This window comes from Triticum dicoccoides, chromosome 5A (assembly GCF_002162155.2).
Source record: "Triticum dicoccoides isolate Atlit2015 ecotype Zavitan chromosome 5A, WEW_v2.0, whole genome shotgun sequence".
Taxonomy (NCBI): Eukaryota; Viridiplantae; Streptophyta; class Magnoliopsida; order Poales; family Poaceae; genus Triticum; species Triticum dicoccoides.
Window position 1 is genome coordinate 364910858 of NC_041388.1, and position 12512 is coordinate 364923369.

Consider the following 12512-nt stretch of genomic DNA (forward strand, 5'->3'; position numbering starts at 1 on the left):
CACCGTAAAAAAACCCAGAAAGATCACGTTTTGGCGAGGCTCTGCTCTGGTTGGATCGCCATTATCATTTCTGCAAGCTACGCCGGCCCCACTTCACCGTCCCCGTCCTTGACGGCCACCCCTGGGCCCCACACAGGTTCCAATCAATAGAGGCAGGCGAACTCCGCCCCACCCGCACCGCGTCTTCACGAACCACAGACCCGTCCCGTGCCGCCGGGCCCACGTAGGCAGGCACCCGTGGCCAGCTCGGCGCACGTACATCGGGCGCAGGGATCGCTCCGGTGCGGCGCGACGGTCGCCTACGGCCTCGAGCCTCCTCCCTCTCCCGACCTCACAAACGCTAGCCCCGCGAGGCCGCCCCGCCCCTCCCGACCTCGCCCCCTCCGCCTCCTTGGGCCCCGCCGCCGGCTTAGGGTTTCGCGGGCCAGGCCCCTCCCGGCCGCCGCCGGCGATGCGAGTGCGCCCGCGCAGGTAGCCCCGCCCCCGCCCGCCGATCCCATTCGCCCGCGCGCGCGCGCCATGTCGCTCCTACGGAGGCGGAGGCAGCAGCAGTCGCCGCCGCCGCCCTCGCCGGGCGACGACAGCAATGGCTCCGACCACGACGACAAGGACAAGGACAAGGGGAAGAAGCCGGCGCAGGAGCAGCCGTCCTCCTCCGCCTCCGCGCCGCCGTCCAAGGAGGCCGGCCGGCGGGCCAGGGGCAAGTGGTCGTGCGTGGACAGCTGCTGCTGGCTCGTCGGCTGCGTCTGCTCCTCCTGGTGGCTGCTGCTCTTCCTCTACAACGCCATGCCGGCCTCCTTCCCGCAGTACGTAACGGAGGCCATCACGGGCCCGCTCCCGGACCCGCCCGGGGTCAAGCTGCAGAAGGAGGGGTTGCACGCCAAGCACCCCGTCATCTTCGTGCCGGGGATCGTCACGGGAGGCCTCGAGCTCTGGGAGGGCCATCACTGCGCCGAGGGGCTCTTCCGGAAGCGCCTCTGGGGCGGCACATTCGGCGACGTGTACAAGAGGTCGCTTTCTTACCTGTTAGGTGTTGCATTCGCATCCGTCGCGTGTCCGTTAAGTCTCTAACTTTGTTTGGTCGTTATTAGGGCTGCTTTAGCAATCGACGCTAGGATCCTTTAATAGAATGAGTCCCATGTTATTCTTCTTGGCTTGCTTTGTTGTTTGTCGAGCTTTTGGGAATTGTTTTGGCAGAGTTAGGACTTCAGGACAGTAGTCTGATTCCATAGGCTGCCAATCCCTCGTGTTCTCTAACGCCCTTTCCGTAGATTTCTTTTATATATCTTATTAATGTGTCTGAGCTGTAGGACTAGAGGTTCATTCCAGATCTTCTGAAGTCTGGGTTAGGGTGTATGATTCCTCAATGGCGAGGTGCTCAGTCAAGAACTGGGACTTAGGTGCTCAATAGAAAGTTGGTTCCAATTTTGGATGTTTTTTATTACTTTCTCAATGGTTGATTTGTTACGGTGGAGGGATTAGAATTCTTGGTAATTTGAACTTTATTTGTGTTTCTTAAGCTAGTTTTGTACTGTTTAATTGTGTAAGTACTTGGGATATTTCTATGAAATGTTGGGTGTGACAATCACTTTCAGCTGCCTTGGAATGCTGTTTTTTGTTACTAGCATGGGAGCAGGATTTGAGTGGGCAAGATGTGACTTTGAGAGCTGCATGGAGTGCACATGTTGTAAAACTAGGCAACATTGTGTCCCCCACTGGCTATGAGGGGATGTTGATATAGGGAAATTCTTGTACAAGAGAAATCTAGATTATGTGTGTTCAGGTCCTTTAGGAGAAATTATAATTTGCGTTAAACAAAGCTTTCGATGTAGTCATGGGATGCCTTTTGGAGTAGATATTTATATCCGACTGTTTCATTATTTATTATTCAAATACTGCTTTTCTGGAAAGGTCGATGTTGCCTACTTTCTGGTGAGAGTAATAACGTGATCCCTGAACAGCATACCTGCTATTCCTTCTAAGCCTTGTGTTGTTGAGCTATCCCTATGTAGGAAAAGTAGATGACTCACTTTGCATTGAAGTAACTGCCTTTATTTACAGTCACATTTTGGCAGGGGTGGTAATCTTGGTGCTCTACTTGTTTGCAAAACTTCAGATTCTACAGTAAAATATCTTGTTTAGAGAAAAGCCTAATTTGAATCCTAAAACTTATGTGCTAGAAAACTAATTAATGTAGTCTTTTAGTGTTTCGTTTCTTCGTTCAATTTCGATTCCTGCATTCCCTTGGGAAATTAGAAATCTCATTCAGGGGCTTGTGTATCGTGCTATATATGACATTAAAAGTTCAGCACTGTAGCAATTTCTTGTGGGATTAGCTGTTACATGGTATATGGCATTGCATTTACTTTGTCGTAAATACCTGCATTAAGACGTTACAGTCTGAACAAATTTAATATCCTGAACCCTGTTACCAAGAATGAAGTTGATATTTTACAAATAGAAGCAGAGTCTAAATCTCTTATGACATAGCTTCAGTCTTGAAACTGAAATATCCATGCAAAGCTAGATGCTATACTGCCCGCTGTAACATGGATTGACCCGAGAGTTATACTTCATTTGATGCTGTATTACAGTCACTACTGCTAAGGTTACATGTTACAGAGTTTGCTACTTTTTGATTTTTAGTTTATTGTTTATTTTTTCCAACTCTTTCTACTGAAGGAGCTTTTGCCTAGAATATGTGCTCTTTATGTTTTGCCTGCAGTCATCAAAGCTTACTTATCATATACTCTAAGTTGGTTATTGTACTAGTCTCCTTCATTTTGCTAGAGCATTCTTTTGGGTATAGTTGTGCACTATCACAGACCTGCTTCTGCTTGTAATCTCTTTAATCCTCTTGAAACATTTTTCAGGCCTTTATGCTGGATTGAACATATGTCATTGGACAACGAAACTGGATTAGATAAACCAGGAATAAGAGTTAGGCCGGTCACAGGCCTTGTCGCAGCTGACTATTTTGTCCCTGGCTATTTTGTTTGGGCAGTCCTGATTGCCAATTTAGCTCGGATTGGATATGAAGAAAAGAACATGTACATGGCTGCTTATGATTGGAGGTTATCATTCCAGAACACTGAGGTATGACATAGATTGCATCATTAGCTATATTTTCTTCGTTATGTGAATGCTACTGATATATGATGCTCTGTCATGTTTCTAACTTAAATTGCCATCTGCAGACCCGTGATCAAACATTGAGCAGAATAAAGAGTAACATTGAGCTCTTGGTAGCGACTAATGGTGGAAATAGGGCGGTGGTGATCCCACATTCCATGGGAGTTCTCTATTTTCTTCATTTTATGAAGTGGGTAGAAGCACCTTCTCCCATGGGTGGTGGTGGTGGTCCTGATTGGTGTGCAAAGCACATCAAAGCTGTAGCAAACATTGGTGGGCCTTTCTTAGGAGTTCCAAAGGCTGTTGCTGGGCTTTTCTCATCTGAAGCCAAAGATGTTGCTGTTGCTAGGTAATTCAAGTCATAAAAGTTTGGTAGCTGATGTTTAATGTGCCTACTGAAATCATGTTATTTGTTATAGAATTACAATTCAACACACACCCATGCCCACGCCCACGCCCCACGCACATTCTGAATTATGCTTGTCAGTTGGCCACAGGATACTGTGCGTGCTTTAACCCGTAGTGGCAAGGACATCAAGTATTCAAGTCATCTAGCTCTATACTTTTATTCTCACGTCTTACTTGCGCATAGCTAATTTGTAACTATGGTAATAAATGATTGTAAGTCATTGTTGAATTCATGACTGCATGGTTACACCTATAGTATGATATGACCATAGTGATTAACCTGTGTTCTGTGATAAGGACCATGTGGCCGGGAAGTACTTGATCTAGTTTAGAAGTTTGAAGTTGCATTACATAAAGTCATTATGTACTACTCCCTCCGTCCCAAAATAAGTGACTCAACTTTGTACTAACTTTAGGACAAAGTTAGTATAATGCTGAGTCACTTATTTTGGGACGGAGGGAGTATCTGATAACAGTGGTTCCCCTTTTGATACCTTTTGAGGTGAATTTCAAGTAGACATGATTTCTCTGACTTATTTTTCACAACGGAGAAGCACCTGCTGGTATTGGTTGTTTCAGTTGTTTTGAGGCTGGGTAGTTGATACCGTCTAAACTGATGATTGCACCCATGTTATAGTTATAAGCAGTCTAAGCAATTCTGTGTTCTGTTTGTATCCTTATCAATTGTTCTAAGCAATTAAAGTAATCATGCGGCACATGTCTAGGCATTTCTCTGTTAGTGGTGCCATTCATCTGTTAAGATGGTTTTGTATTTGCAGAATCCTTGCCATGTTCTTTACAACCGTACTAATACCAAAGTATAGGTTGTATTATGTTGTTCATTGTTACGCCAGTCCATGATCCCAAGTATGAATCTCCTATCATCGCACATCTAATGGTCGTTTGTTAGTCACACAACACTATCATGCATAAGGTGTTCTGTTGCAAACAAGATACAAGTTCCAAGCTTATGTAACCTTGCTGGATTAATCTACTTTGATGGATGGACCATGTAAAGTACTCCCTCCGTTTCTTTTTACTCCGCGTATAAGTTTTGGTCAAAGTCAAACTACACAAAGTTTGACCAAATTTATATTAAAAAATCTGAACATCTACAATACTAAAACTATATAATATGAAAATACATTTCATGGTGCATCTGGAAATATTGATTTCATGTTGTGAATGTTGATATTTTTTAATATAAAGTTAGTCAAACTTTACAAAGCTTGACTTTGACCAAACCTTTATATGCAGACTAAAAAGAAACGGAGGGAGTATTAGCATGGCCGTTGTTCAGTTTTAGAACTGTAAATGGTTACTGTTTTGAGTATATAGGTTACTGGTTTCACTTGAAACATAAATTTGTTGCCGTGGGTGGTATAGTATCCTGCCGTTCTTTTCCTTATTTGATTAACAGAAATTTACCGTGGGTGGTATAAGGCCTAAATATTATGTCATTCATGTACAGAGCTATTGCACCAGAAATGCTGGACTCAGATTTTCTTGGACTTCAGACCTTGCGCCACTTGATGCGAATGACCCGTACATGGGATTCAACAATGTCAATGCTCCCTAAAGGTGGTGAGACTATTTGGGGAGGTTTGGATTGGTCTCCAGAAGATGGTTTTGAGTGTAAATCCAAGAAGCGGAAGACCAATGATTCAGAGGTTTCTAAGGATGTTCATGGGGAACCTGTCGAAGTTAATCCAGAGCCTGTGAACTTTGGAAGAATGGTATCTTTTGGAAAAGATGTAGCGGAAGCTCCGGCTTCAAATATTGAGCAGATAGAATTCCGTGTGAGTATTCAGAAGCATAACATAAGCATACCAGCTTCTACTTATTTACGACCATCATACATGCAAATCACTATTTTCCTAGGTCTGTGGTATTGTCTTTAACTACTCCCTCCGTTGAAAATAATTGAAGTTCTAGGATATTTCTAAGACAAACTTTTCTAAGTTATCTGCAAAGATCTACAATTTTAAATATATATAATACGAAAATATATTTCATAAAGAATCTAGTCAGTACATTTGGTTTTGTAGATGTTGATATATTTTTATATATACTCAGTCAGATTAATGAAGTTTGACTTAGGACAATTCTAAGACTTCAATTATTTTTGAACTGAGGGAGTACTTGTCAGTGCCTTTAATAATTAGCATTATTCTTATTCCAGAAATCTTTGATCTGACATGTATTCAGTTTGTTAGTTGCGCTGTTATTTTGTTAAACTCCATCAATTCTGGCAGTGGAACTCTTCTATTTGACAATGATAATTTTATATCACATTTATAATCGAACACTGTTGGCTCAAACTGTACCTCGTTCATTGTTTCAGCCAAACTCGTATGCAACGCTCATCATTTTGTATTGCATTATGATCTACATTGTTGGCTTAAATTCTAGCTGGTTCAGTCCTGATTCCTGAAGAAGTAACTGTTTGTCTAAGAATTTGCTCCAGTTTAAGCCTTCCAGTTCACCACATGAAGCTCTTGATTTGCTTTTTTATATAAGATAGTGTGATATATTTACCTGTCTTGCTAGTATTATATGACTGTATGTAGAATGGGTTATTTTCTTCAAGGTGAGCTGTGAGCACCTTGTGGTGTACTCTTGATGCAAGATAGTGATATATTTAGTTGGAACGTGTAGTTATCTGGAAATTGAGCTGTGAGCACCCAAAAAAACTTATTATCGTCATTTCAGGATGCTGTCAAAGGTAATAATCTTGCCCATTCGAATACATCATGCCGGGATGTCTGGACAGAGTATCAGGAATTAGGGTGGGGTGGAATAAAGGCAGTTTCAGACTACAAAGCTTTCACCGCAGGCTCTATCATAGATCTTTTTAACTTTGTTGCTCCAAGGATGATGCAGCGTGGTAGTGTTCATTTTTCATATGGAATTGCTGATAACTTGGATGATCCAAAATATGGCCACTACAAGTATTGGTCAAACCCCTTGGAGACAAAGTAAGAACCTTTTGCCAGCATTCTCATTTTAATTCAGTTACCTACATTAGTTTTTTTTTTCAAGAAAGCATGTTCTGTAAAAAAAATCTGCTGCATGGCGATCATGCATACAAAATCTTGCAAATATTGTGTATTATTTTGGTTGGTTTATGAATGCTATCTTACATCCTTTTCATTTGCAGACTACCAGATGCGCCTGAAATGGAAATATTTTCGATGTATGGAGTAGGCATTCCTACCGAAAGAGCATATGTCTATAAATTATCCCCACAGGCAGAGTGCTATATACCCTTTCAGATAGATGCCTCAGCTGAGGGTGGGGATGAGAATAGCTGCTTGAAAGGTGGTGTTTACATGTCGAATGGTGACGAGACTGTTCCAGTTCTTAGTTCAGGGTATATGTGTGCCAAAGCATGGCGTGGAAAAACTCGCTTCAACCCTTCTGGCAGCAAGACTTACGTGAGAGAGTATAGTCATTCTCCACCCTCGAATCTCCTCGAAGGCAGGGGCACACAGAGTGGTGCCCACGTTGATATTATGGGGAACTTTGCTTTAATGGAGGATATTATCAGGATTGCTGCTGGGGCAACCGGTGAGGAAATTGGTGGTGATCAGGTGTATTCTGATATATTCAAATGGTCCGAGAAGATAAAGCTGAAATTGTAGTTAGTAGGAAATCATGTGATTCGTGGTGACGAAGCAGATTTTACTCTGGTCGAATCCTATTAATTTTGATTTGATAATGTAATGGTTTTTGCTCTGACACTGGCGTTATTGTGAAACCGCGGTGTATATTAAAATGTATAGATGGAAGCTGTGATACTTTTGTAGGTTCCTTTGTTATGATGATAAATATTGTGCAATTCATTTGCATCTTCATCACTTGTAACATTCATTTGTTATACTTCTGTAGGTTCCTTTGTGATGATGAGAAATATTTTGCAATTCATTACATGTTTGTCGACTATAACATCCATTTGTTCATCAAGGCATGACCTTTTTCTTTTTGAAACCCAATTGACTAAGATATGATTACTATATTCTTCTTACATTTATTCTCTTCTACTCTACTCTGGCAGGGCTATGGCTATATGAAGGGCAACCCTCCTATATTATCTGAAATTATATGCTCTCTCTGTTCACTTTCATAAGACCTTGAAAACATTTCAGACAATGTACAAAACAACCCATTTTGAGTTGTCTGAAATAAATTACAAAAGTGAACGGAGGGAGTAATATTTGTTAAGATAATGTGATTCAATTGCCGGAAGTTTATATGGAAAACACATTTGATTCTCTAGTTCAATTCCACCATAAGGAGAAATATTGTGCAATTTGTTTCTATTTTCATTAGTTGCAATATTCATTTGTTGATCAAGGCAGATTTTGTGTGGTTCCCTTTTTCTAAAAAAGGCAAAGCCTCATTGATACCCAACAAATTGGCATACAGAAAGGAAAGAAAATATCTGAGGCAACCAAGCGACATGTGACCTAACGAACGATGTGACTGCATGATAGCACCTTGAAGATGGAATCATGGCTCACGCGCTAATGTTGGCTGGTCAAACCACATGGACAAACCTAGGGCTATCACCATTGAAATGGAATTTCGACCCAACATCTTCAACAAGAAAAATGATGTGTGGACATTGGCGTTGGCTGACCGAGCCAGAAGGTTAAATCACGTGTTTCCTCTAGAGGAAATGCAGTTTCGAGGATTGTGTCGCATCCGCCGCCGCCGCACCATCACAAACTATTGGTCTAGTTCAAAAGTTAGAAATGAATCGAGTTATGATTTGGGTTGTTGAACTTTAAGGGAAGGAAAAATACTTATTCATTGTTATGCTCAACGACATTTTACAATGGAAGCCAATAGCTGGCATACACCCCCTAGATGGTGGCCAGAGCAAACGGTTGTTTCCTCAGCTAACGTCAAACGAGCAAACGAATGTCCATGCGTTCCCTCCCAATGACCTTCCAAGCGAACGCTCAAAGGGCCCTCCCCTACATACCCCTCACCCCTTTCCCCCTCCTCAACAATTTTTTTTTGCCATACTATCAAAGAGAAATTGCCATGCTATGGCAATGCTATCAGCAAAAATTTCCATGTTGCCATGTGTGCAAGGATTTCCATGCTGCAATATAGAATAATTGTCATGCTACCTCTTGAGTAATTGCCATGAAGGAAGAAGAGGGTTGCTATGGTACAACAAAAAAAGAATTGACATCCTACATCATGAGAAAGTTGCCACAAATGTCCACCGTGTTGCAAAGGGGAGATTTTCCTACCGAACACGAAGATTGCTACAAATGCCCATGCAAAGAGGATAATTTTCCTACCGAACACGAAAATTGCCACAAATGCCCATGATTTACGATGGTGCAAAGAGAAGAATTGCCATGATATAACATGGAGAATTACATGCTACAACGGAGAAATTCGCACACATGTCTTCAGAAATTTCCCATGCTCTAGATAGAGATTTGCCATGACACAACTAGAGAATTATCGTGGTACCGTGTGAAAAGTTGCCACGTGTAAGTAGTCTGAAACACATAGAATTTGTCATGCTATTACACCGACAATGTGTAAAACCTAAAACACACACAGAATTTTGCTATGTTATAGCTGACATAGTTGTCATGTGCAAAAAACCTAAAAATCAGAATTTGCCATGTTCAGGATTAGAAAATGGAGAAAAGCGTACAAATTTGGGCCATTCACTTGTGCCTAAAAATCAGAATCTGCACTGAACAAACCGTTCAATCTAGCTCAGATTTGACGTACCTGAGAGCGTTCATGCAAAAACGATGATGAGCCGCCGCCAGTTTAGTACTTCAACTGTTCCATAATTAGTGAGTACATATTTTCTTAAAAGTTAACTTTTGCGAACTTTGACCAAATTTAGAAAGAACTATTTATATCTGCAATATTAAATAAATAAAATAAGAAACTATTTCCTCCGTTTCTAAATACAAGTCTTTTTAAAAATTCAAATATATATATAGCAAAATGAGTGAATCTACACTTTAAAGTATATTTATATATATTCGTATGTAGTTTATATTAAAATCTCTAAGGGCATCTACATCCGGGCGCCTCAAACCCGCCTCATACGCCGGGCGGGCTGCCTTGTCACTTTAAAATTTTGACTCAGACAGGCACCTCAAACGGGCCTCAAAATCCCGGGCTGACCGACACCCCTCGTATCCAGCACAAATATGGGGGCGCCCGGGTATGCCCGCCACGTCGGACCCGACCCACGCTGGCCCATCCGACCTCATATATATTCCTTCCCATCCGCTAGCCGGACCAAACCCTAGCCACTTTACCTCACTCTCCTTCACTCCTCTCCGCCACCCAAGCTCATCTCCGGCACCATTCGGCCGTCTCCGGCATGGAGGGCAGTGGATCCGAATCCTTCACCTCCAGATTCGTTGACCCAGGGCTCATCCCACGTGGCCCCGAGGAGGAGATGGCCGTCCGACTTGTGCTCTGCCGCGCCCGGGAGGAGGCTCGTGCACGACAGCGCTCGGACTCATTTCGTCGGGAATCCATTGTGTCAGCCTAAATGGCGCATGGATCTGGTGCTAGGGCAATCGTCGCTGCCTCACCGGAGGCGGTGAGGTCCGTCTGGTGTCCGAACACGGTGACGGACGCGCAACCCCTCCGTTGGCGCACCGAGGCCATGGACGCACTGTGGGCGTCCTCCGATGCAAATATGGCCCATCGTGCCCGCCATGCGCGGCAGCGGGCGCGGGACGCGGCGGCAACGCTCGCCGTGGTGGATGTCGGCGAGGCGGAGTCACAATCTCCGGTACTCCATACGGTGCACCAGTCCGGGCGCCGCAACCGCGTCGTGGTGAATGTCGCCGGCTCGTCCCAGGACGGGTCCATCATCGATCTGACGTCCACCGGCACCCAACGGGTTCCGTGCTCCGACGATGAAGAGTAGGGCATGGGAGACGACAACGCCTTGAGTCGCGTGAGCCGACTCATGTCCCATGCCTTACTCTACCTTGCCGGCGACTGGATCAACACTCCGAGGGGCGCAACCGGCCGCTGGACATGGCCACGGCGGAGCTAGACGAGCGGGGAGCGGACCCGGACGAAGCTCCGCTCAAAGATCGCCGTGTTGCATGTAATAATATGGATTTCATGTTTCTAATTTGAGATATCCGGATGTGAAATCCATTTTTTGAGACGTGACTGGTCACTGTCCGCGCGTGTTTGAGGGGTCGGATTTCTCAAGTTCGGTTGTAGATGCTCTTAAAAGACTTATATTTAGAAACAGAGGGAAGACATTTTATAATGAATATATGTTTGGTATACTAGATGTTAAGGCCTTCTTTTGTTTGGAGGAATTTTGTAGGATAATATTTTTATAGAAAAAATTCCTTTAGAGTCCTTTAGTTTGTAGGAATAGAATCCTATTTCTATGAAGGAATTTTTTCTATCCTCCATATTTCATAGGAAAATAAACATTAGGCTAGCAATAGAAAAAAAAATCCTATAATATGAACCAAACAACATCTTCTTTTCTATTTCCACTCATAGGATTTGAGATGCATGTCATCTCATTTTTTATGACTTTTCTATTGCTATGATTTTTCTAGGGCGTAAATATTTTTCTCTATACACTTGATCAAAATTTGTGAAGTTTGACTTCTCAACAAATCTGTATGCACAGAATGAGTAGCATTTAGGTTTGACAATTACTATTTCTAGCTCTGACAACCTTGTACTCCAAAATAAGTTAAAGCTTTACAAGACAGTACACGTCAAAACGAATTCCTTCTCTCCTTGCTTGAAAAAGAAGGATGATCAATATTCAACAAAAAATAACAAAACGAATGAATGTTCCTATTCTAACCTAGAGACGGGGGCCATGATCAATCTAAGCCTCGAAGATGGTGTCAAGGGCGGGCCTCCACTGCCTTGGCCTAATCCTACAAAGCAGCGCACATTCAGCAGACTCCTTTCCACCCTCGGTGCTAGCTGCTTCTCCTTCCGGGAAAATCCTTCTCCCAGACCTGTTGCCCCTGCCCTTGCCCCCCTTCTTGCCGGACACCAGCCGGCGGATGGCGTCCGCCTCCTGACCGCCCAGCCGCGCCCCGGCCCTCCCGGCGGGCACGAGGAGGTACACCTCGCCGGCGCGCAGGAACTCGTCGGCCGCCAGGGCCCGCAGCCGCCACTCCTTGGCGGCGTCCCTCGCTATGACAGCAACGTGCCCCGGCGCCTCGATCATCAGCTCGGCCACGCCGGCGTGCTCCTCCAGCCGGAACTGGCTGCCGTCCGGCAGGACGACCAGCGGACTCGCTCGCTCTGCGCCGCCCGTGACGCACTGCGAGACCAAGTTACCCATGTATACGCACGCGGACTGTGATGTGCTCGTGCTGCGACGTAGAGCAGTACCAAATCTTGGCCTGGATCGATCTTGTTGGTCGACGAAGAGCTCTGGTGTTTATCCAAGTGAAAGGAATCTGGAGATGATTTGTCCTCGGTGGGTGATTTGCTCTATATAGCCGGAGGAGAGGAAGGCGGCAGGCAGGACGAAGGTGGACTTGTCCGCTCGGAGCTGCACCGAGATGGGGTCCAGCCGGCCGACTGGCCTATTCTACGGAGCGCGTGCGATTGGACGTAGCGGCAGCGAGAGTGGGAGTGTTTGATACGATCCACTTCGCGCGGCCCAGCGCCGAACACGTCAACACCGCGGGTGCAGAGCCTTGCGAACGAGCCGCCTGGTCTTCGGAGTAGGTGTTGTTCCAGTCAGAAGTCTCCGTCGGCTCCAAACCCAAACAAACACATCGTGTTTAACCGCTAGTTTAATTTAACGAGCTCTGGGTATGTCACGACGATCGGGTCAGTTTGATTGCTTCGTGCTGTTGATGCCGAGTGCTTAATTTACTACATGCATAATGTTGATATTAGCATTGTCCCTTTGGTATTATGGAGATTACTTTTTGATGGTTGAATTCATAACAATGGCCAAT

At 44.4% G+C, this 12512-nt stretch overlaps 2 protein-coding genes across 2 annotated transcripts; one reads left to right on the plus strand and one right to left on the minus strand.

The window, feature by feature from the left end:
- The first annotated feature begins 360 nt into the window (after positions 1 to 360).
- Positions 361 to 7467, plus strand: LOC119301544 (phospholipid:diacylglycerol acyltransferase 1-like). The gene is made up of 6 exons (XM_037578532.1): positions 361 to 1010; positions 2874 to 3096; positions 3198 to 3481; positions 5012 to 5339; positions 6253 to 6518; positions 6701 to 7467. The coding sequence occupies exons 1-6, from the start codon at positions 520 to 522 to the stop codon at positions 7182 to 7184; spliced, it is 2076 nt and encodes a 691-aa protein (XP_037434429.1). The 5' UTR covers positions 361 to 519; the 3' UTR covers positions 7185 to 7467.
- Positions 7468 to 11122: 3655 nt separating this feature from the next.
- Positions 11123 to 12303, minus strand: LOC119297347. The gene has a single exon (XM_037575174.1). The coding sequence runs from the start codon at positions 11882 to 11884 to the stop codon at positions 11417 to 11419; it is 468 nt and encodes a 155-aa protein (XP_037431071.1). The 5' UTR covers positions 11885 to 12303; the 3' UTR covers positions 11123 to 11416.
- Between the last annotated feature and the right edge of the window lie 209 nt (positions 12304 to 12512).